Source organism: Macrobrachium rosenbergii, chromosome 20 (genome assembly GCF_040412425.1).
Source record: "Macrobrachium rosenbergii isolate ZJJX-2024 chromosome 20, ASM4041242v1, whole genome shotgun sequence".
NCBI lineage: Eukaryota > Metazoa > Arthropoda > Malacostraca > Decapoda > Palaemonidae > Macrobrachium > Macrobrachium rosenbergii.
In genome coordinates, this window is record NC_089760.1 from 31,899,864 (window position 1) to 31,924,807 (window position 24,944).

General features: G+C 38.4%; 1 protein-coding gene across 11 annotated transcripts in view; it reads right to left on the bottom strand.

Moving 5' to 3' along the window:
• The window catches only part of Scamp (secretory carrier membrane protein), a 54,557-nt gene extending 30,376 nt beyond the window's left edge, over window positions 1–24,181 (bottom strand). For 2 of the 11 annotated variants that reach the window (XM_067122403.1, XM_067122401.1), the window contains exons 1-4: window positions 23,827–24,178; window positions 18,973–19,068; window positions 16,464–16,616; window positions 2,786–2,867 (exon numbers count right to left, since the gene is read on the bottom strand). In XM_067122403.1, coding sequence (XP_066978504.1) covers window positions 2,786–2,867; window positions 16,464–16,616; window positions 18,973–19,068; window positions 23,827–23,868 — 373 coding nt within the window. In that variant the 5' untranslated portion in view covers window positions 23,869–24,178. Of the gene's footprint in view, window positions 1–269; window positions 1,135–2,785; window positions 2,868–16,463; window positions 16,617–17,798; window positions 17,857–18,972; window positions 19,069–23,826 lie in introns of those variants that run through there. The other 9 variants (XM_067122402.1, XM_067122410.1, XM_067122411.1 and 6 more) reach the window with 9 other exon arrangements.
• Window positions 24,182–24,944: the final 763 nt, after the last annotated feature.

Here is a 24,944-nt window from a genome sequence, read left to right on the forward strand (position 1 = left end):
AAAAATGTGCCGCCCAATATACATACAAAGAAAACTTGAGTTCTACATCATTCCAAAAGAAAAGGAGCAGTCTACAACCCAAAAATTATGTAGCACCAGGAAATTGCAGGTGACAAACAGATAAGTAAAGGATCCATCCAGATTACATATCCTATAACCATAACCTCATTACATTCCCGAGGTAAATCCATTTACAGCACTGACACTTAAAAAGAAAAAATGCCCACAAAACAAGAATAATGCTGGCAAAACCAGGATACTTGACCTACTTATGCTCTCTAAGGTTACTGCTAGTGGAGCAGAGAGATCCTTTCTATTAAACGAAATCTTGACAGTTTTCCTAGCAAGGGTTTCATCCTTCCCCCCTTTTTGCGGATCAACAACACGCTTTACACTCTCTTTATGGAAAATTTCTTTCTTTCCCTGATCCTCAACGATTCTTGTTTCTCGATACACATGAAGTCGATCAGCAACATTTCTGCCGTTACTTTCTGTATTATATTTCTGATGGACCCGTGTCACAATGCTTTGGGTTTCGTGGTATACACGGCCTTCTCTTGAACTGCTGACACCCATCTCATAACTATGTCATCAGAATGTTTTAATTACCTCACATAGTTAAGTCAAACATTCTAACACCAGTATTTACAAATATAATCAAACATTCTAACACCAGTATTTACAAATATAATAAGTATTCACTGAGTCTAGAAACTTCTTCATGAACGATAAAGCAGAGCTATTTTCAAAGTGAACTGCATAAAAACCATTCAGGATAACTTCTTTAATTTTTCTTGAAATGCTGTTTTTAATTTTACATGAACCCCTTAAAATTTCATTATAATTATTTACCAGGAAATACATGAGGTATAAAAAAAATCTACACTTGATTTGTAAGTCATAATTCACTTTTCAAAAAAAATCACATGACAAGCTAGTTATCAAATGCAAAGCCATCACATACACACACTAAAATTAATACACTGGAACTCCCAAATTTCACAATTATTTCAGCTTAAGAAATCTAGAACTTAAAAGAACCTTTATATGATTAAAAACAAAAGAAAACAATGTCCGGTTCTAAACAAAAAGGTAGCACAGTAATATCCTTTCCCGATAACTGTTCCGAGAAAATGAAGTAAAGTCTGCTAAACATATAGACACACCTGTGCCGCACACATGCTATGCACAGGTGCTCTGGGAACATTCATTCCCTCTCTCTTAAAAATGGGGGGCTAGACTTATTTCATCATCACTTTATTCTCTGGTACATGACAAAATTTTAAATAAAAAAATTTTACACATTCCTCTCCGTTATACAAAGCATCTCATTATATAAATAATCATGCAAGACTGAGTAAGAATGAAGTCAGTTATTTTATAAATTTACTGAGCACTCCTTTGTTCATCTCAACCACTTCATGCACAACTTTAATTCAATATAAAAGCCATTTCTGCTCAAAACATTTTACATGCTTCACATGAACATAAATTACTAAAAAAAAAATATACCAAGATTTCACATGCATCCTTTAACAATTTACCACATAAGTAGACAGTTCAACAATATGAAATACTATCTGTTGACCATCTATGCTTGTTCATGTATATTTGTTTCATCACAAATTCATTCTTATAATCAGCCTGGTTCTTATGTCACAAAAAGTCAACAGGACCTCCAGCAATAATCTGAAACACTCTTCATACATCTGTGAAAGTTCACTGCATATTCCAATTGGTCACCAAGATGCTATTTTACTTTTGTGATAACTGTCCTTTCCTCTGAGATATTTCTTTGCTTCCATTAGCCAGGTGTTTTTGTTTTTGCTTATAAAATCAAAGAAATGAGCTACAGGTGACAGAAGGGGTTAGACTTGACTAAAAACAAATGAACTACTAGCTCGTTCAAGGCAGTTTCATAAGAATTTTAACAGTACAGATATGCCTATTTTGTTGGTTCAGGCAGGTGAGCATTGAGTATTTTGTTAAAATAGCAAGTGTTGCTTCCCCAGGACAGTAGTTAACAGCAACAGGATCCTCATCTAATACCACACAGGTATAGGATAAACTTAGTATACAAACATCAATGATTATTATACTGAAACTACTGCAAGTCCTAGTGTTATACTTGACATGACAAACTTCCAAGGTTTAATTTTGCTTTTCATATATAGTAATGAAAGCAAAGAATATTAAATTCTTATTGCATAAAAGTTACCAAATTGTACAAAAATAATATGCTGCCGTGATTCTTGGATACTGAACTTTAGCTTATTACCAGCTTATTTCTGGAAATAGCAAAGCTACTCATATGTAAATTTCTATTAGTCAAACTTCCAAACATGGTTTTGCTTCTTTTTTCATTCCTCAATCCCAAAAATCCTCGGGCACATTCTTACTCAAGTCTACAAGTGATGCTGGTTACCTATTATTTCATCTTCTTTGTGAAGTATGGGTTAAATGCTATATTTGTTCCTAAAAGTCTATTTTCAACAGACCTTAATTTACGAAACACAAAACCAGCACTAATTGTAATAAAACCTCTAATTACAACCTATTCACTTGCATTACCAATCAATCTGTTCTAAAACCAAATCCTATACAACACAATAACCAATTTCACAAATTAATTAGATGGCTTTAAACAGAGAGAAATCTGCCTTACATTAAAAAATTAGATTTATCAAAATTAATTTAATAACAATGCTTGTGAAATCAAAAAGACAAATTGTCCTTCATAGAAATTGATCAATAAAGCAACAAAGTTTCTTATGGATAATCTTACCTCCCGCAGTGCCAGCGCTTCTCAATTCCTCCTCTTTTCGTGCCAATTCCTGGGCTTTCTTTTCAAGTTCTTCTTGTCGCCTCTGAAAACATAAAACAAAAATGGCTTGTTACTAAATTGTATGGACAACCTTACGGAAGACTGTGACGTGGAAAAACGAGCCATAAGAAGAGAATGACCTACCCTGCAAAGGGAAAATCTCACAGATGATGATGATGGGTATATTGCAAAATATTTTACACATAATAATAAACACTTGAGAAACTGAAAAACTGATGCAATGAAACTTTGAAAACTGATGGAAAGGAGCTTAGAACTTTGCATGCAGTAGCATTACATAATCTTTTAAACTAAGCATCTACATTCTATATCATTATTATTATTTACTAATATAAAGTACAGCAGTTTGAAACCACCTAGTCATATTTCCTGACCCACATAAGGGTCACTCCAAGGATTCAATCTTAAAAGAGAAAATTAGACAGCCAGTAGAAAGAGATTTAATGAAATGGGTTAAGATACACAGTAAGCAAAAATCCCAAAAAGGAGGAAAAACTGTTGAAGACAACAGTGGAGGCTGGCTGCAAGAAATGTTACTTTCATGATAAAATTAAGTTTCATATATATACTTATCAAGTCATTACATAGCTATAGTTTCCCCTTGTACGGCAGCTTAAAATTAAAAAAATTGCAGTAGCACTTCTATTGTTTTTGTGTAGGTGACTACCCCACCCATGATAGGGGAACATGAGCAAGAAAGTAGAACTCACTTCGTTTGTGCCCTTATGTCCACAAGGGGGAAGGAAGGAGGGCTCCGATCTGTTATTACTTGGTAAGTATATATGAAACTTAATTTTGTCATGAAAATAACATTTTCATGTAACTTACTAAGTAATTACATAGCTGAATCCCAAATGAATTTGAAATAGACAATTTGCTAGCATTGATACAATGCTTGTTGCTTCCTTACCTGGTAAGTGAGCTACTGCAGGTAATTACTGCCTCTGGTTGGTGCTCGTCTTGACCTGTAGTGACATCGCAGAATAGCCGCAAGGCACCACTACTTTCAAGTGGGAGCTTTGGAGCGAAGGACAATTCCGATGGCTCACAAAGCATAAAAAACAGGTGCCCTTGCCCTGGGTGCAGTACCAAAAAACAACAGCCAGACAACTCTGTCACTTACACTGAAATAAAAACCACCACCCATCCACTAAAAACTGGTGGGCACTCCACTAATGGTGGAAGATGGAAGTCCCTTAGAGGTCCTCAGGTAGAGGAGGGAGTCTGCTATCTGAGTTACAGATGTTTTAGAAGACGAGATGTTATGTCTGCTACACCATCTTCGGAAGACTGCCCACTTAGATTGGTAGACTTGGCAAGAAGACTGACGTCTACATCTTGCACTAGCCTCTGCAGCTGATCTTGAAAAACCCTTCGCTCTGACGAGTCTCCGGACAGTCTGAAGCCTGTCAGAGCAAAAGTGGATAGTCCCTGGTGAAACCTCCAGAAGTGGGGTTGAGTAAATCTGGACTTTGTGGAAGAAGTCTTAGGAAGTCCACTAAGAGTCTCAAGAGGTCTGGGAACTCAAGAGGTCTGGGAACCACTCTTTGAGAGGCCAAAACAGAGCTACTGGGGTCACTGTCATGTTGTGATGAGATTGAAATTTGTTGATCACTTCCCTGACCATTCTGAAAAGAGGGAATGTATATCGGTCTAAATCCAACCAACTTTGAAGCATGGCGTCTGTCACCCATGCCAGAGGGTCCGGGACCAGAGAACATAAGAAAGGCGATGATTCCTTGATGTGGCCAATAGGTCCAAAGCTGGTCTGCCCCACAGTCGCAAAAGGTCGTTGCAGACCACGGGGTCCAAGGTCCACTCTGTGGGGAGGACCTGTTTGCAACGACTTGGTTTGTCTGCCAACACATTCATCTTCCCTTGAATGAAATGAGTGACTAGTTTCACTCGATTCCGGTCTGCCCAAATGAGGAGTTCCTTTGTCACTCCGCAGAGGGAGAAGGAGCAAATCCCACCCTGTTTCCTCATGTAGGAGAGAGCAGTGGTGTTGTCTGAGTGTACCACTACTGTTTTGTCGGTTATTGTGTCCGAAAAGGATATGAGACCTGAAACGAATGGCTGTCAATTCCGGAGACCACATCCCGGAAGCTTCCATGTTCCCCAATAGGGCTCCCCTATCTAGATCTGAGGCATCTGAAAAGAAGTTTAGGTTGGGGCTCATAGGGTGCAGAGACTTTCCCTCCAGAAGTCTTCCTTTGGATGTCCCCCATCGCAGGTCCAACTTGATCTCCGTCGTTATAGGGAACACAAATGAGTCTGGTTGTGTTTCCCTGTTCCAATTTGCTTTTAGGAGGAACTGAAGGACTATCATATGGAGTCTGCCTAACTTGACAAACGGTTCGATGGAGGCAAGAGTTCCCAAAAAACTCATCCACTGGTCTCCCTGAGCAAGAGGGAGAGAGAGAAAACTGTGGACAGTCTGTAAACAGGAACAGATTCTCTTGGAGGATGAAAAGCCCGAAACTCGATAAAGAATCTCCTGAGTCAGAGTCAGCTGCGACTTCTGCAGATTGATCAGTATTCCTAGCTCTTGGGCAAGTAGAAGGGTCTTCTGTAGGTCCTTTGGGCACTTCTCCTGTGATGGTGATCGGAGGAGCCAGTCGTCCAGGTAAAGACATATGCATTGCTGATGCCTCTTTTAATGTTGATGCTGAGATGATGTAGCCACTTCACGAGAGGGGCGAGCACTAGCGTAAAAACTTGAGGAACTGCAGAGAGGCCAATGCACAGGGCCGAAATTGGAAGACTCTGTCCTCGAAGATGAACCCAAGATACTTCCTGGGGTCCAAATGAGCAAGGACAAGAAAATCTGCGTCCTGCATATCGAGGGTAATCATCCAATCGTCCTGGTGAATGGATAATAGTACTGACTGGTTCGTCGCCATTTTGAACTTTGTCTTCTGGTTGAAGAAGTTCAGAGCGCTGACATTGAGGACAGGTCTCCAAGCCCCTGATGACTTGGGGACTACAAAAAAAAAGAGAGCCGTAGAAGAGGTATAGGACTGCTCCACGAAAGGCTTTTACAATCCTTTTGTAGAGTAATCCTCTACCTCCTCTATAGCTCTCTTTCAGAGGAGGTATGACACTTCCTCTAACAGGGCCGCAAACCTCTCAGAGCCTTTTGAGTAAGCCGTCAATGCAATTGGCGTGGAGACTAGTGGGGGATACTCCTTGAATAGTATCGAGTAGCCCTCCTTCAAGATCTTGATTATCCAAAGTTCTGCTCCTCTGACACTCCACCTCTCCCAGAAGAGAAGTCTGGTTCCTATTGGTGCACGGACTGATGTTTCATTTCTTGGATGAAGGTCTGGTAGAAGGCCTTTTGATTGACCTGGCCGAGAAACGCACCTTGGAGCGGGGCTTAGAAGAAAAACTCTGTCTACTCTCACGAGAGGGCTGTTGCTGAAGTGGTGAAACTGACTTGGTGCCAAACGATGAAGGCTCTTTAGGGCATTTTGAAGACTGCGCCAACAGGTTCTGCGTCAACTTGCTCTTGAGGTATGTAGTTATCTCCTTGACCGTGGACAGGGGAAACAGATAAAGGTGGTCCAAAGGAGAGAATAGCAAGGCTGACTTCTGTATAGAAGTTACTCCTTTAGTACTAAAGGAACACCACAATTCTCTTTTTGAGAACCCCCAAAGCTGCAAGCTCTAGGGAGCCATCTCTGATGGCTTTGTCTGTGCAGTACAGTACGCCAAGCCAGTCTGTAGCGAAGTCTCCTGCCAATTCAGTACAGTCCTTGATCTTCTTGGTGAGGGCTCCAACTGTCCAGTCGAGAAAACTGAACACCTTAAAAACTCTATAAATATTCTTAACGAGGTGATCTAGTTCCGTGGATGCAAACATCACTTTCACTGACGAGAAGGCTGAACATCATGCTAAGTCAATGAGAACTGAGAAGTCTCCCTGGGAGGAGGCAGCATCTCCCAAAGACAGAGCTTCTCTGGTAGCATACAACAGGTATCTCCTGGCTGTCAACCTCAAAGCGGAGAAGCAAAGGCGGCCTTACCCTGCTCTCGCTTCGCCGAGAGCCAGTCACCAACCTCTTTAAGTGCTTTCCTCAATGAGGAGGAAAGAACCATCTTTGGAAGACGAGCACTGACATCAGCTTGATTTCTCATAAGGAAAGTCAATGCAGGCGAGACTGGGGCAGCTGGCTCGAAGTACGAAGGAAAAGTGGTCAGGAAATATCTCAGCAGAGATACATAAGCTGAAGAAGCAGTCTCTTATACTAAATCCTCTTCAACGGAAGAATCCAAGGACACAAACAAGTCCTTAGATGGTTTGATCACAACAAGAGCTTTTTGAGGCAAACCCAGAATGTTGGCCAACTGCTGCTTGATGGGCGCCATGGACGGATCTCCTACCAAGGGCGCAGAAGTTGAAGCTAGCAAAGAGGGCGCTAGGAGCTTGGACCTGAGGCTTGGCGCTCAGGAGACAATGGGCGCCTGGACAAAGACTAAGAGCGTTTCTTGACACTAAGATGCTTGGGGGCAAAATACTAGTGCTCTGCAAACGAACACTCCAGCAAAAAGTATCCAGACTTTGCCAAGCACTGCAGGACGGCTGAGGGCTGTGAGGTGGTTCCTTAAATCACTTACAAGGAAGTAGCGAAGAGCTGACCACGTCATCCGTACGCCTCTTCAAAGGACAAGACTTGCCTAGAAGACTCCACTGGCACCTCTTGCCGGGACTGGGATTCTCTGAGTTGAAATACAAATGATGCACACTAACTGAGATGCCTTTCCAACAGCTGTCTGTCGACATCTGGGCGTGCGACAGGTTGACTGAGGGGACGACTGCCCATGGGCAAACCCCACTGGCCTCCTTTGGACCTCGGTATGTCTTCTCCCAGGGTCAGGGGAGTATGATAGGGACCCCCATCTAAGAGAACCAGCGGGATGGGCAGCCACCTCCTCCATTTACACTTGTGCAACACTATCACTTTTAGGATTTTCACTGAACACTTTGTCCATAAGGACCATTGGGGAAGGCCCTAATTCAGCCACTGTATTCACCACTAAATCAATCTTGCAATCAAACCTGCACTCGAGACTAGCAATGGGATCAGGGTCGGGCGCATGGGAGCTGGGCACAAGAGTAGGTGGTACAATGGTAGGGGACTGGGGATGGGAGACAAGGCTGGAACAGGGAAAAGAGGAATGGAAAGATCATATACAACACTAGGACTAGGTGTAGGTTCTAGGCTACATGCCCTACTTTCAGCTCTAGCGGCCGCCTTCCTCTTCCTATCCCTATCAAGCTGATCTAGGTAGGATTTCAACACCTTCCATTGCTTATCGTCCCAATCTTTACACTCATCATGTTCGCTCTTTTGTGCATATTTGTTCCATACAGTTTGCACAAAATGTATGAGAATCTCAAGTAGATTTTGTTAACCTGGTCTTACAACCCTCCCAACAGTACCTAATGGTGGAGAAACTTGAGTCGAACATGTTAATTCACAAAAAACAAGTTATAAACAACCTAAGCTAAGCTAACAAGCTTGAAGGCTACACAAATGTGAGAATACTTCACCGAAGCCTGGAGAATTGACCCAAAATACCGATGAGTCAAAATCAGCTGCTGCAAACATTCGATGTTACGTTGAAGGCCGGAAGAAACGAAGTGAGGTCTTCTGTTTTGTTGTTCCTATTGTTCCCCGACAGTGGGCACAGTAGTCACCTACACAGAAACAATAGAAGCGCTACCTCGATTTTTAAAATTTAAGCTGCCGCACAAGTGGAAACTTTAGCTATGTAAATACTTGGTAAGTTACTTATAAGAAAATACATTTTAATCATAACCTGAACGTTCTCAACCAATTAAAAATAAAGATAACCTTGGGATGTTGTTCACTTCTATATTATAATTATAAAAAAGTTTAATAAGACAACTGAGTCACATTCTAGACTCACACAGGAGTCACTTAAAGGCTTTGCTCATAAAAATGTGAAAACTGAAGCAAGGCAAACTTTAAGATATTAGGCAGGTAAGCAAGAGGAAACCAAAGGGAAATGATAAAAAATAAAAAGCAGAAAGAAACACAGCTGGTTTGAAGGGATGCAGCAATGAACTTTAGGTACCAGCAACTCAAAATGAGACCAGAGAGCAGTAAATTCATCCTAAAATATAAATAATTGTAAAAGGGTTGACAAACAAAAGACATTCAAACTGACTAGCAGCGCATAACCCCAAGGCTCATCCTTGGTCATCAGCTAATATTAATGAGAATATCAGCAAAGTAGTAGTAAAATGAAAGTGACAGAGAAAACATCCACATCAGAGCACCTGCACAAAATCAGCAAAAACACTAGATATCTCAGAAACACAGGCCCCCAACCCTTTGAGGTTTTTGGAGGATTATAATAATTCGACTGCATCAAAGCACAATTGGACCAATTAGGGTCATAGCAATGTTTATCTTTATCACTGGGTGGGTTTTGGGGCACCAGCACTTTATTGTAATATATTGAAAAAATGGAAAATTATAAAATACACTATGACAAACTTTCCTGAGACTGAATTTCAATGGTAGGAATAGAACGAAGTCATCGGTAACTTCAAAAGGTTAATACATATCCTATAATCCCATCATTACTAAAACAGGAAACACCACATTGTCCAGTAACAATGGAGAAACTCTGGTAATGGCCAATTATTATTATAAAATATTGTACTTTTTTTTTTAAAGTAAGCTGACTGACAACTGCTAACATACCTTCAGTGTCAAGAATTTCATTCACTTACTATATAAGTTAACAATACAACCCAATCACAATTCAAGACAAACACTGCTTGCCTAAAAAATTAACATCTAAATTACAACTGAAAACTAGAAAAAGGTAAAATCAAATAGGTTTGCTAGTTAAGGGCAAGAGATCAAAGGGAAAGAATGAAAACTAATGAAAAAACATAAGTTTAAAATAAAAACGTATAAAGCTTCCAAAACCCTAGTCTCAGCTATGTCGATGCCAAAGTAGCACTTGATAATATTCTAAACATTTCTGTCTTCCAGTTCAGCAGGTGGGTACTACTTACAGAATGTAGTGTGATACACACTGCTGACTGTACTCCAGGCTTTTGGCAGAGAGCCTTTTGCCCTAAGTTGCACAGCTCTCTGCATTTTACTTTGCATACTGTTCCCTTAGATCTCTTCCCACCCAGCTGTTCAACTTCAACTTGACCCATTTTCATTTAAGAGGAAATACTTCAGGCAGACCCTCTGAGACTTCAAATGGAAATTACTGGTCTCAATAAACTGTTATAACATACCAAATTCAAATTCAGTTCAGCACCCCCTGTTAACACATCTATAACTGCTATAAGAAAAGCTGTCAATGGAATTGCTGTCAATGCAATTACATCCACAAGTAATCAATAGGATGCCTCCGAAATAACATGCCCATGAATACATATTCACTACTCAGGAGTAATGAAAGTACACTAATATCTTCAAATTATGATTGTACCAATTAGAAAAATGACTACGTAACAAATGCTCCTTACAAAAAATCCACACTGAAGATATGAAACATAAAATACCAACACCATAGCTGGTAGGCAAAAAACATGGCACTAAGGGGCCTTACAATAAGCATATGCAAGGAAAAGGGGATGCACTGGATTGTGGACATTATAAAACAATTATAAAAAAATAAGCCAGCAGCGAGAATAACGGAAATGGTGCCAGAGAAAAGCTAAGAAAATGGTTAAAGTCAATCATTTTCAGTTTGGCTTCATGCCAGAGACCAAGAATGGATGCAACTAAAAGTTCAATGCAAAGGATTTTGAGAGGACATATGCATATCATGATGAACACTTAGCTGGGCATTATGAAGCTAAGGGAAAGTATGGGAAGTTTAAGACTAAGAACAAGTCTGCCAAAGAAGGCACACTAAATGATAAACCTCTTCAAAAAAGTACAATTTTAATCCTTCAATCCACTTCTTTTATTCAAGCAATGAAAACCTACAGTGAAATTCATATTTTCTAACAACATTGCCAAGTGGGTATGGTTCTGTTTAGTTCAGTCATAAGGATACTGGCAATTCTTCCTTAAAATTAGCTGACTTGATTGATACTTTTGAGGTACCGTCAGGCCACATGCCAGGTACTGTGCTTATACTTTAAGCTAAGAATTTCCCTCATCTAGACGTTATGCTGTACAACACTGAAGTATGGAATATGGGATTTAGGCCTGATGCCAAGCGCTGGGACCTATGAGGTCATTCCACGGTGAAAGGAAAATTGAGAGTAAAGGAGGTTTTAAAGGTGTTAGAGGAGGAAAACTTCACAGTTGCACTATGTAACAATGGTTAGGAGAGGGTGGAAAGTGAGATGGAAGAAAGAGGATATGAATGGAGGAACACTAAACTTTGAAGTCTGTTACAACAACAGAGGATGTTGGAAAAGTAATAGATGAATCAGGTTACTTTAGTTCTATATAAACATATGTCTCATAAAACCTACAAAGAACTCATCATTAAATGCATACAGATTCCCTAAGGCTTCCAAGACCATTTTCTTAAAACTTTCAACAACAGCTTTGGTGTACATAAAACGAACACTTGCCATCACAATATATATATAGACAAATGCACCATCACAATAAATATGACGTCAAATACACCATCAAAATAAACATAAAGACAAACACACCCATTAACACTATTCTAGTCCACCAACAAACAAGCAAAGCAAGAAAACACAAGCATTTAAAATCTCAGCATAATACATTGTTAAAGAGAGGTTGACAATACTTTGGCAAAGCTTTATGGACCTTCCAGCATACTGGCCTTTACCTGCCTCTTGCCATTAAAATTACATAAAAAGCAAGGTTCATGCACAGGGAGGAGAATGGTTTCTCACCTTTAATTCCTTGACACCAAAGGGGGAAAATTATCATTAGTAAATTGTTGACTTGTTAGAACTAACAGAGCAAGTTAATGCAAAATTCATAACATTATCTAGTTGGTCACTTGTCTGGCTTCCCAAGTTCCAGCGTAGTATACACTCATTAAATAATAACCCTACAGAAATCAAATGTTTCAGAAACTGTTGGTTAACCCTTTGAGAAATTTAAGGGGGCAAAACAGTTCATTCATTCATACTGCTAATGAGCATATAAATTCTCTTTTATCTCTTCTTGTAAATTTTAATTTCATGATAGACTTAGTTTTAGTCTTATTTGCAAGCTAAATAATCGTACTTCACTGAAGCATCTTTTAATATCAAAAATAACAAAACTATCTTCATCAGTGAGAATGATACACTAAGGTTAACCACAAACACATTTTTCTTCACATTTTGAAAATATTTTTAATAAATTTATGGCTTCCTATGCACCATGAGAAGTAAAATAAAATTCCTCTCCTGTTTAATGTTTATTTTTTGCCAATTATTGCATATAAAATACAAACTATAGAAAAACTGACAATTTTTGTGATACTCTGCAAAAAAAATATAAATAAAAAACTACAAAAATTTTGTGATTTTCTATATAAAAACAGTTTCATGATAATTCCCTTTGAACAGGCCCAATTTCACCATTGTCCAACATTATTCCAATGTAACCCAACATCAAAATATTCAAGGATGATTTCCTTTTTAATTTTTTACAGAAAATATAATTTAATTACACTGAAATCTCAAAGTTTATCTAGTTTTTCATTATTGTCTCCACTGCCAACCAATACAGAGGGCCTCTGTGACATTCTGCCACTCATCTTTCCTGTGCACAAATCTACATTCATCTACATCCCCCAATCTCAATTCTCATCCAAGTAGGTCTGGGTCATCAAACTCTTCCAATGCCCAGCAGAGCACAGCTGACACTATCACAATGATGCAAATTACATATCCAAGCACCTCCCCCTCACCATATCACAAACTTATATTTCCCTAATGGTATCAGATCTTACTATATCCTGTCACAACTTTTTCAGAGTTAATTATTTTAACTACTTAATAATAACTAAATTTACGTCTCGAGACCTTATTCCAAATTCAATAATCCTTGAGGTTTCACTGACAGGCCACAATTCATACCCGTAAAGCAATGCAAGGTCACACTAGACTAATGTATAACTTTCCTTTAATGTGCTATTCTAAATCTGATTTGCCTTTTTCAGTCCTCCAGTGAATTTCATCTCAAGAGAACCTACACCATATTATTGTTCCAATACTTTAAAGGCTCTGCTTTGCTTCAGTTATTCTTTCTTCAACTAAAGTTATTTTCTTTCTTTGTGCAAACTCTGCCTTCATTACTTATGATTTTCTTATAGGAATTGACCTCCTTGTCCATTACTCCTACACACCTTCATTAATCCAACCACCTTTGCATTCAAATCATCATTTTCCTTATTTCTTTCTCGTATTTCATAACATTCAATTATTTCTTTAGAGAATTTATTCATCAGTGCACAACACACTGTAATATTGTACTATTTTTATATTGCACTGCACTACTCTTCAGTCAGTCAGTGAATCTCTCTCTCTCTCTCTCTCTCTCTGTGTGTGTGTGTGTGTTTGTTAGTTTAAATGTTTCAACTGTATTTTTGTAAGTAAAATGATCAGTGGAGGGGTTAGATGTAAGGACATTTCCACAAACCATGCAGATCAAATCCCAGGTGCAAAACAAAGCTCTGCAGTCTGTGAGAGAAACCTGACCAGTGTGCATTAATATGCATCACAATTATGGGGGCGCTAAATAATCGAACTTCTGCTTTACTTCAAATTAAATTAAGAAAATTTGGATGACATAATACAAGTGCTCTAAAACTTGCTTGGTATTACAAAAATTCCTTACAATCAAACAGGGGTAGCAAATGAACTAGCCAGTGTGGAAACGTCAGTATCTAAGGGCACAGTTGTTACAACTCTGTGACATTCTGCTAAAGGTCCCTGTGATACTTCTACTTATGAAATGAAATATTTTGTAACATGGAATGGACACAATGGAATTAAGAGTGTTGCATCAATAACATTAACACTTCAGTTCTTGTGCTGCACCATTCAACATTTGCATACATCCCCAAAAAAATGTTTGCTGTAATTGTTGCATCATTACATTAAATTTCTGTGCAACACTGTGATTATTCAAGTGGCATTAGTATGGCATACTAAAAAAAGATTTATTGAGCAGAGTGTAAGTGTTTGGCCCTCCAACCAAAAAACTTTTACTTTGAAAGAGGTTGTACAGCCTGCAACTTTTTTTTTGGGGGGAAAGGGCTCAACTCAGTATCTACACATACACAAAGCCCCATTGCTATGACTGATATTACTACAGTATTATCATTCCAGCATTTATAGTACTCTAAATTTTTTTTACCAATTATCTTTATCTTTAAAAAGTGTTGTATGGAGAAGGTGATGCTTTCTGCATAATGAATTTGGACATGACTCCACAAGACTTATATTTTAAGACCCTGTAGAGTTGACAAAAGATTTTCTGCCATTGTGTGTGTGATCATTCTGACAATGACTTCATTCAAGGAATCACACACTAAACACTTGCAACCATAAAAAGTATTTGTTAACTGGAATATGAAAAATCGATTAGAGCAGGCTCCATTGCCCTACTAATCAATATTATGCAAGAAATACCAATAATTTTCAAGTCTTTTAAATAAAATCATACCTCAGAATAAAAGTTTTCCTCTCTAATTCCTATACCTATTTTCTTCCTTTCAACCACATGTTCAAATACTGTATCTTTGAGGTCATGAGAAAACTTGATCGTCTTGTCCTGTGACCAAGCCTTGTCTACTTAGCTTCCAAGGTGTCAAGAACTTCTACTTAGCTTCCAAGGTGTCAAGAACTTCTAAGTAAATTAATAACTAAAGCAAATGTACACAATACATGCAGTCCCCAGTTATCGGCGATCTCAGTTATTGGTGATCTGGTTTTACAGCACTTGTCTAGCGCCAACAATAACTGGATTTTCGGTGCCGATATCCACCTGTCAGCGCCAATGCCCACCCAACAGAGGTGCCGATCCCCACTTATCGGCGCCGATAAGCAGAGATATTCGTTGATTTCCTGTTATCAGCGATTTTCGGTTATTGTCACACCATTGGGAATGGAATCCCTGCCGATAACTGGGGACTGCCCGGACTGCTGCTGCCCGTACAGGCAGTCCCCAGTTATTGGCGGGTGTGTGTGTGTTCCCGTTCTGAGGGTGGGATGATAACTGAAAATCACCGCTAATCAGTGATTTTCGGTGCTTTTTCAACGATTTTCAGGGCTTATCGGCGCCAATTTTTGGTTATCAGCACCTCTGTTAAGTATGTATTGGCGCCAATATCCAATTATCGGCGCCGATAAGTGGAAATCGTGGCTTTTCGCCGTTAACTGGGGACTGCCTGTATATACAAACAGAATGAACACTAAACCCCAGCATGACATATATGTCGACCACACAAAACTGAATGGACTCTTTAAACAATAATTAATATTCCAAGGCATAAAAGTACATGTAGTGACTGGTACCAATAACTAACTAAAAACTAATCCTGATAATGGTGTTAAATCCTGAATCCCACATTTTTCTTTTTCACAAGAAAAAATTATAAAGGACATGAAAGCCTGTGACAGTTGCTTAAATGTACAGTAAACCCCCCATATTCGCGTTCTCATGGTTCGCGGACTCACACATTTGCGGGTTTCTCTGTGGAACATATCTAGCCATCATTCACGGAAAATTCGCCCATTCGCGGTATTTTTCACCAAGAAATATTTACTAATTACTGTATTTTCATACAATTTTCATGAATAAATGTACTTTTTGTGATAAAACTATTAAAATACTCAGGTATAAGCATTTTTACAGGGTTTTTCTTGGTTTAAGCTATCAAAATGGGCAGTTCTAAGTGTTTTTAGAGGGGTTTTAAGCATTCGCGGATTTGACCTATTTGCGGGGTGGGTGTGGGACGCATCCCCGCGAATACGGGGGGTTCACTGTAAATGCATACTAGTTCTGTACAATAGCTAACAAATACCATGTGATAATACCATGCTCAACACTTAAGCCTGTCATCATACCTCAGCTATGGTTAATCACTGGGGTTCTTCTATTCAATTTTTTGAGGTAAAAAAAATGTAAATAAAAAATTTTAAATATGCTTTTATTAAAATGCACTAAAAATTAAAAAATAATTTTTTGAGACACCAGGATTTTCTTACAATCAATCATGTCTACAAAAATAAAAGTGTAGGCATCAAACATGGAAGAACATGCTACAAGAAAAGAAACATATTTTTTTTATTTCTTGTAGCATTTCCTTCCAATATCCTACAGCCAACATCAAAATTAGTAAATCCTTTAGAAATATCTTGGGGATATTATTTCCTATCACATTCAAGCACAGGTCATGTGTTAAAGCTGTCTTGGAAAAATTAAAGCAAAAAAAATTAGGGATCTCAAACAACAGTTATAATGCAGAGTTGATTATCATTTTTCTCCAGGTGAAGTTGTTCAACATCAATAATACCACAATCAAGTGGTTCAACATCAATATTACTACTCAAAATCTTGCCAGTTAACTAATTATGCAGCAAAATCATCAAATGCAAGGAAAAAACTAATTTACCACTGACCTGGAACTCTGCTGTTGTGACCTGCTGCTGTGCTGATGGTGTGTAAGAAGGTGGATTGGCCGGGGTGGGGGTCACCACAGCAGGCTGTCCACCCGCACCAGCCGATACTGTAGGCTGAACATATGTGGGCGGAGTAACAGTGTTCCCAACTCCCTATAAAGAGAAACTTATTAACAACAAAATGCAAACAATAAACACAATTCAAAGCATCATAAAGCCAAATTCTTATGCTGAATAGCTATCTTAAGATTCACTGTTCTGATTTAAATGTGTACTAAACCACATCCTGTAACTAAAAACCTCAACAAGAACCAATTCAATTCATCAAGAATTAAGACTCACATCTCGACTAAAATCTTAAAAGAAAACTGGTAATGGGTTTGTTATTAATACTAACACTCCCAGTATTATCATCACCACCATTATTATACATGACTGACTTAAAAGACTTGTTAAATTAAGTCTTTGTTATTATAGAAGGGATAAAAAGTGTAGTAAGACATGTTGACTGGTTAAGTGGGAATTGGGAAGGGATCAAAAAAGGATGGAAAACAAATGATAAAGAAAACCAAAACAAGAAAGCTCCTTTTAATACTGCCTATGCTATGAAGCAAGGACACATATTTATAGTATATACCCCTTAAGTGAAATTAAAGGATTTTCAAAAGTCTTGACTAAAAAAATGCCAATATAAATTTATCTCAAACCTTGTATTAATTTCTGGCACAATTGTTCACTTAACTCATTCCACAAGCTGTATAATATTTCATAATTAAGATCACTCTTTGTATTCAGCTCTTCCCAGACTATACCATCCACCACAAGGCACAAGAGGCAAGCAGTTACCTCTAGGAGTCATGCCTTTTCTTCTATTAGGTTCAACACCACAAGAAGGTGGTTCAACACTGCAAAGTTTTCTAAAAGTTTTACTCCTGCTGGGGGTAACTAGTGAAATTATCTTCCTTATCATCACTGGAACTTTAGAAGTTAACAATGAGTGCTGATGTCTTTTTTTTTCTTTTTTTTAGCAAAATGAAATGAATCTCACTTCATTGGATGTTATTTAGCCTCCTCATTTATGTTTTTTTACGTCTCTCTCATAATCTATTCTTTAATTTCCAATTTTTTGCCAAGCTGGGCTGCTTTCCATATACGGGTCTATTTAATAATTGCACTATTCTACTTACTCAACTAGGGTTACAGTTTGTCTTGTAGCAATAGCAGTACAGTAATACTAATATGCAATAAATATTTAATGCTCAATTAAACCAACTGCATAAAAGTTGTCAAGAGTGGAAAAAAGGAAAAATGGACAATCAAGAGGTATTTCCTGACCTGCATTTTCTCTCACTTTGTATCACATCCACCACACAAGTTCCACAACTACAGTGTGTGTTCACATAGCTTGGTTTATCACCCTTACCACTTTCCTGACAGTTGCCCAATTTCTAATATTAAGAATATTCAGTGTTATCACATTAACAGAGGTACAGAGGTTTGCTATGGAAAACTACAATGTTAAATGGAGACTTGTGGTCTATAGTATTAGGAATGAGAAGGCCTTACATTTAAAATGCTGCTGATGATGACAGTATTCTGACGAATTATACAATTAATTCCTCCAGGTACCATAAAATCTTTTTGCAATTGCTACCTTCATTCAACCAATTCACTTTACACTACTATATTGTCTTGAACAAGGCCAAATAGACTTGCTGATTCCAAAGTTTCTAGAATCACAATATTGCTCATACACTTGAGAAACTTCTGCTTTTACACATTTGCAAACAAAAATTTACTAAAGTTTTCAAGTAACAGTCCTTAACAGTGTTATTATTGTCAATTAGAAAGGAGATGAAGATGTTTGTGTGGTGCAAGATATTTATTGAAAGATTATCATCTACATGGATTTTTTTTTATCAATTTAAAACAAAATTCAAACCCAAGGGTACCCAAAATCATGAGACTGTATTTGCATAAATTAAGTCTATTCCTTCCTCTTCCCAGTCAATGTCTAGCACTAAAGGGCAGTCAACAACTGTTATCTTATCTAACTTATGTTTACTTCCCACATATATCAACTGCTGCACCCATCTACAACAAAGATTTACGACATTAAAAATTAAGTGTGATGATAGTTATCATGGTTTTAAAGCAATGTCCATCTTAAAACACTTCACAACAATATGGTTTTAAAGCAATGTCCATCTTAAAACACTTCACAACAATATAGAGTAATCTAATGAGGGCTTACCATGTGAATCATAAATATAATTCTAATGAAATGTCATTGTTTACTTACTAAGACACTGATAGCAGTTGTTGTTGTTCCCATCATATTGTAAGTCCCATCATATTGTAAGAACTTTTGTTTATGGGAGTTAACTTTTTGAGGAACCTTACAAGAATACTTTGGCAGTACACTACCTACTGAAATTCAGACATTAAACCAACTAAAAACTACAATCTTAAACAATACAAAAGTGTAATTGCATGACTCCAAACTTACGACAGTACTATTTGTTGTTGGCTGGGCACTAAACGGGTCATATTCTTCCAAGCCACTCTGGTTGGAGCTTTGCGTTGCTTGCTGGATTGAAGGTTCCTGAAAAGAATGAATAAATATAACTCACGGTGTTTGGGAATTATGGAAATATTAAAGGATGGCGGAGTTACAATTACAAAGAGCTAACAGAGGGAAATGTAATATGCCTCATAAACTGCATTTGTACTTTTAAAAGTGCCATGGTACTCTTCCCAAATTTTTTTTTATAATTTACAATTTCACCTTAACAATGTTTGCCTACTTTAAATGCTTACAGTACATGTGAGTATAGTTCATATATAGTCTGAATATTAAGGGGAGATTTCTTTTCATTATCAATGTCTGGCTGCTAAACATTATGAGAAATTTTTAACTACACTGATGAAATGTTGCTAATCTTTAATGAAGGCTATTTCCAAGCAAATGTGCATAAAGATGGGTACAGCAATCTAAACATTGGAAATATCATCCTAGGTTACATTACAAAAGTGACAAAGCATGATAGGGAAGTGGATGAAGCCAAAGACCCCTTGCCCCTTGGGATGCCTTTTTTGCCCTTCTGGGTGAGCTAGATAAATTTATGCAATAACACCAATCACTGAATTATTTTCAGCCCTACAGCACTTTTTTAAAAGACCCCCAAAGGGAGGGAGCTCGAGTGATTGGGCAGCAAGACTGAGAGATTAAGAAAGTAAACAAGAAGTATATATATGAATCTACAGGTGAAGCTGGAAGAAATCCCCAGTTGCACTAATAAATAAGAGAGGTTGACATCAAGATAGGAAAAAAGAACTGGGAATGGATGTACGGTAAACGCCTAAAATAAGATGCAGGCACTAAAAAGGCACTATGAAATAACAGAGCGCTCAACAGCGATAAGGAAGAAAAGAATTGGAGTGGAAGTAGAGTAAATGGCTAAAAAGGTGTAGATAGCTGGGGATAAAGGGAAGTTGCATACACCCTTCGGTAAAGCCTAGAGGTGCATTAATGGTACTAGCCCCAGAAAGGGGCTGGTTGTTTTTCTTGGCCTCTGTGTGGGAAAAAATACCCTGTTGAATGTTATCTTTACTTCTTCCCCTAAAACACATGATCCATATATTTCCCCAGACTTTTATCCTATGTGCATTTCTGACCCTTGTCAATGCAAACCACTTTCTTTTTTCTCCTACCCCTATATCTAACAATTACGGTGCACACCAGTGGGAAGATTTTGAAGTTATTTATCAAGAGCAACCAATGAAGCCTGATTATAAGGTAGGTAAGAGTAGCAGGTAGGCAAATGGACAGGTAATGCCTTCCACCATTCAGAAATCTAGCACATTCTCCTTCAGTGACAGGAACAAATGTGGGATTGGTTGGTGGTGGAATTAGATAACCTCTTCTATAAGATGTTTTATCTCTTGGATCATGATTGGCACTGTTCCAAAAGATTCGGGAAAGGAGGATACAAACTTCTGTAACCTTTTTACAACATGTTTTGAAACTTCAGACAAATAATTTTCTTTAACATTTAAAAGCCAGGAAATCAAAGTAGATAGCTGCATCATATGCCAAGATAAAACATATCATCAGACCCAAGTCTTCAAACAGGTGTTCAGATATAAGGATCATGTGCTTCCACCAGACTAGTGTGAACACAGACTTAAGCCTAACAATAAACCTTAAGTGAGATGTAAAATCAAGTCACAACAATGGACTGAGTACCATGTAAGGTCGGGGATAAGGAGACAAGGGTCCTATATTCTCTTGCCGAGATGAGGAAGGAAATCAGGTTCCTAACCTAAAAACATAACCAATGTTCCGTCTGACTGCAGACAGATGCAACTCCAAACTGTCTGAACTTAAAACAGGAAGGATCCAGTCCTTTCCCTCTCTAAAGAGACTTGAAAAATGGCTCTTAGGGCTCTGGGTCAGAAGGGGAGGCACCAAACTCACCTTCAAGATGGCCAACATTTTAGTGAGGATGCATAAGCATAATGACTCTATAGACACACAAAGCTAAAAGTTTAAGCTGTTTGGCGCCAGATTCCATGGGAAGAAGAAAGGAACTGAGATTATCCAACTGAAGTCAAGCTGACGTAGCCAAGTAGTAGAGTAGAATAAATCCTATGCAGAACACAAAGACTGTAAAGATGAGATGCCTACCCTTCTTCCTTAGAGTATCTGGAAACGAGCTTGAAGGCTACAGTTAGAGTTGCATGCACTGGCACTGGTTCCTCTAGTAGAAAGCTTGACTGGTAAACAGAATTGTCTCTGAGAACTATGCCATACAAGGCAACATGAGATAATTCCCATTCACCCAAGGACAAAAGAAGCTGTAGTTTTCCCTTACCAAAAGTCCTGACACCTGTAAATGAACCGATAATGCTGTAATCCCCAATTTTTACCATAGGAGAAAGGAACAAGGCTACTGGTAAAAGAAAAAGGGAGGATAAGTACATGAGCACCTTCCACCCATGCCCCAAGGTGGCAAAAGGTCATGGGGGTATGATACCTCTGCATATGCCACCCAAGGACACAAGAAGAATAACATCAGCAAGGAATGGAGTACACTATAAGGAAGAACTCTCCCCTACTCTTGTCACAGCAACCCTCTCATCTCCCCAATTCCCCTTCCACTTTCCAAATGATTCTTGGAGGGCAGGATAAGGGATCAAGTGGAAACTGCAAATCCTAAGGGAAAGAACTGCAATCCTAAGGGGAAGAGGACCTTGACTTTTGATGGGGGCAACCCAAAATACCCCTTGCCCTCCAGGGAGAATAAGGAGTAAAAGGTCAATTTGACCCTGAAGGATAAGTCAAGCCAAAGTCAAAGGGAGTGCCAGTACTGGCAAACCTTCCAAACTGGTTGAAAATGGAGAAAGCAGTGAGGTAGTCACTGCCCCACCATTTGTCAGTCATGCAAAAAGTCCAAGGGTAAGAACACTTCTGAATATTAGATGAGAGACGGCAATGCAAACAAAGCCTGAACTCTGGAGTATCGACATTCCAGACCACTATGACTCCCAGACACAAGATGGCAATCAGGAGGTACCTCTTAACAAGAAGTGGAAAATGCCGGGAAAAGCTCAGATCCAATTTCCCCCAACACAGAGCCTATAATAATCTACATTCATCATCATCATCATAAACACTCTGTCAGATTTTCCCTTTGAAAGGTCAAGCGTGTAATGAGTTCTCTCTATTATTCTCTGTCCTGCTCTCACAAATGGTCCAGGTCTTCACCTATTCCTTTCTATATGAATTTCTGATTAGTCTACTGGTTAACAATGAGACTTTTTTCCAGCCCCCAAATACCACATCTCTCCTCAAATGCCATTTTTAATACCATATTCCCACCATGATCTGTCCTTATAATGTAACACACTATAGTTATATCTTTTCAAAATCTTTCTTTCCCTTCTCACTGCCAAGTAGTAAAGGCCATAAGTATTAATTATAAGTCTTTATTCCCTCTATTAAGATCATTTTTACAGCCAGTAATCTCTCCTATCTATTTTACTGATGCTGCAGTTACTCCCTTTGCTACTGCTTTGTATTTCCTGTGTCCCAATCCCCTGAGTCCTTGTAGTTAACAGAAATGCTTTCACCCCTTCTAAGACCTGTCCAATTATCAAAACAGATACTCTTGTAATGTATTTCAGACATCAAAAATCTTTAAAAAAAAAAAAGCCTTACATGCATATTTTGTAAACCTGAGCACCTCTTGTGACAACATCCATTACGCAATATAGGTTCCACACCCAGACCTCTCCCATAACAAACACATGGCCATTTCAATTATTTTATTTTTTCATACTGATTCCCATTCAGCCATCATTCCACTTTTCCACCTTTTACACATCCCCCCCACCACCCATCTTCCTCAGGTTCCGCAGTTAGCAATAGGTCGCCTGTAAAGACAATGACATCTTTTCCACACAATTTGGCAGCTTCTTCCACTACCATTCTGCAACCTATTCTGATTGTTGAATGCCACTACAGCTGCTAAACAATTCAATTTTAAGTTTTTTCCAAAACATGCCAATTTAGGCTATCAATAAAAAAAAATAAGGAAAATATTCATTTATTCATACAATTACAAGGCAAACAAAGTTTTCTTCACAATAAAATTCTCAGGTTTAACTCCAAATGTAAGATAAAAAAAAAAATGAGAAAAAGCTCTACAAAAGGCACTAGCCTAGTCCCACTGTGCCAGACCCAAAGGAAAGAATCTACCAAATTCTGTGGCAAACCTGTTCTGTGAACCGTAGCAAAAGCATTTAAACCCTTATGGTACGGGTAGGAAATAAAAAAACAGGCCTAGCAAAAGTGTTCTGCCCAATAATAGCCTATATTGAAATGGTCAACATTACAGATCTACAATACACCTAAACCAAAAGAGGGGAGTCTAAGATGTATATATATGTAAATTCTGAGTAGATTAAACGAGGCCTAGGTTTTGCTAACCAAAATTAGATATTTTTCTGACTTAACCAAAAACAGTCATGCCGAAAACTAACCTAAACTAAGTTGAAGCCAATATATGGGAATAGATAGCCCAATACCGTCCAGGGTACTGTGCCTCAACAAACAGCCTATTCAGCAAATCCCTACAGTCATTCTGAACAACCTCGAAGGAAATATGGGCAGAGACATGTCTAGAGGGTAAAAAGAAGAAAATGTGGACCATATGACATGGGGCGATGTCTCAACGTCATATGACAAACACGACCGAACCCCAGAGACTACAGCTGGTACGTCTCGTCAACTCAGCCAAAAATTAAGAACAATATTCGACAGAGGACAAAGCCAAAGGCAATTACGGGGCATACTTACTGCAAAAGGGTCAGCAAACGGATTGTCGTCGAAGCCTGACATATCGAATTAGGTAAAATGTCATAAACTAGGCATTCACAGCGAGAACTCGGATATACTGTTTTTCGATCTGTTGTGGCCAAAACACACTTCGATAATCACTGTTGCCAGACGCCCGGAGAAATTATACTTTCCTCTTTACATATTTAAGTTGGTATTTCGCTCAAACTCGCTTTCTAATGTGTAATAACATTAAAATTTGTATTTAATTTTATTTTAAATGTGAAATGTCAATGACAACTATTTGAATTACTAATCAAATCCTGTCGCCAAGGAAGCCGGGTCTTTCGCCGAGCTGGTAACAATAAGATACGTCAATGGAAGTTTATTTGTTATCATAATAAACAAAAGAGCATCGCAACTTTTCATTGTAAACGATTTTATGCTGTGAGTGTGTACGCTGTCTCCACGAATGCCATTTCTCGGTGATTTTGAATATGTTCTACTTTACTGTCATGTCATAAAGTTAAGAAAAAAATATGATAACATTCGCATGATGTGTCATATATCCCGGGTACTAATTATTTCCATCAGAGAGGAAATAAACATGCAACTATTTTCACCTTCAGAATAGATGTGTATGCTTTTTCTCTCTTTTGTTTTTACTTGATCACTGCAGAAAGATAATGATACTCCAGCTGATGATAAATTCCATCTGGCTAATTTGACACATTTATCTAAGGGAATTACACTGTTAGATATTTACATGTAATTCATCATCCGTACATTTTGTCCATATATGACGTGCTACGGACACGGGATATAATTCTTACAATAGGTGCGGCAGCACTTCGCCTTGTTCTTCCGTGAGTAAGATCGTACCGGAAATGTCAAGATGAAAATCCGAGATGATCGTGTAAAGCACATGTAGGTGTCTGCGTGTCCCAGAAATTAGTATTCTTGCATGACAGGTGTAAAACTGTATCGCATATGTTTACTGGAACATGTGGTTAACGATATAAATTTAATCAAGATGATACTTTCTGCAGAGATTGAGTGTACGCAGGTATCCTTATAGCCCCGTACTCTTAGATGTAAAGAACGAAGATGGGAAATTAATTTTGACGAACGGACCATCT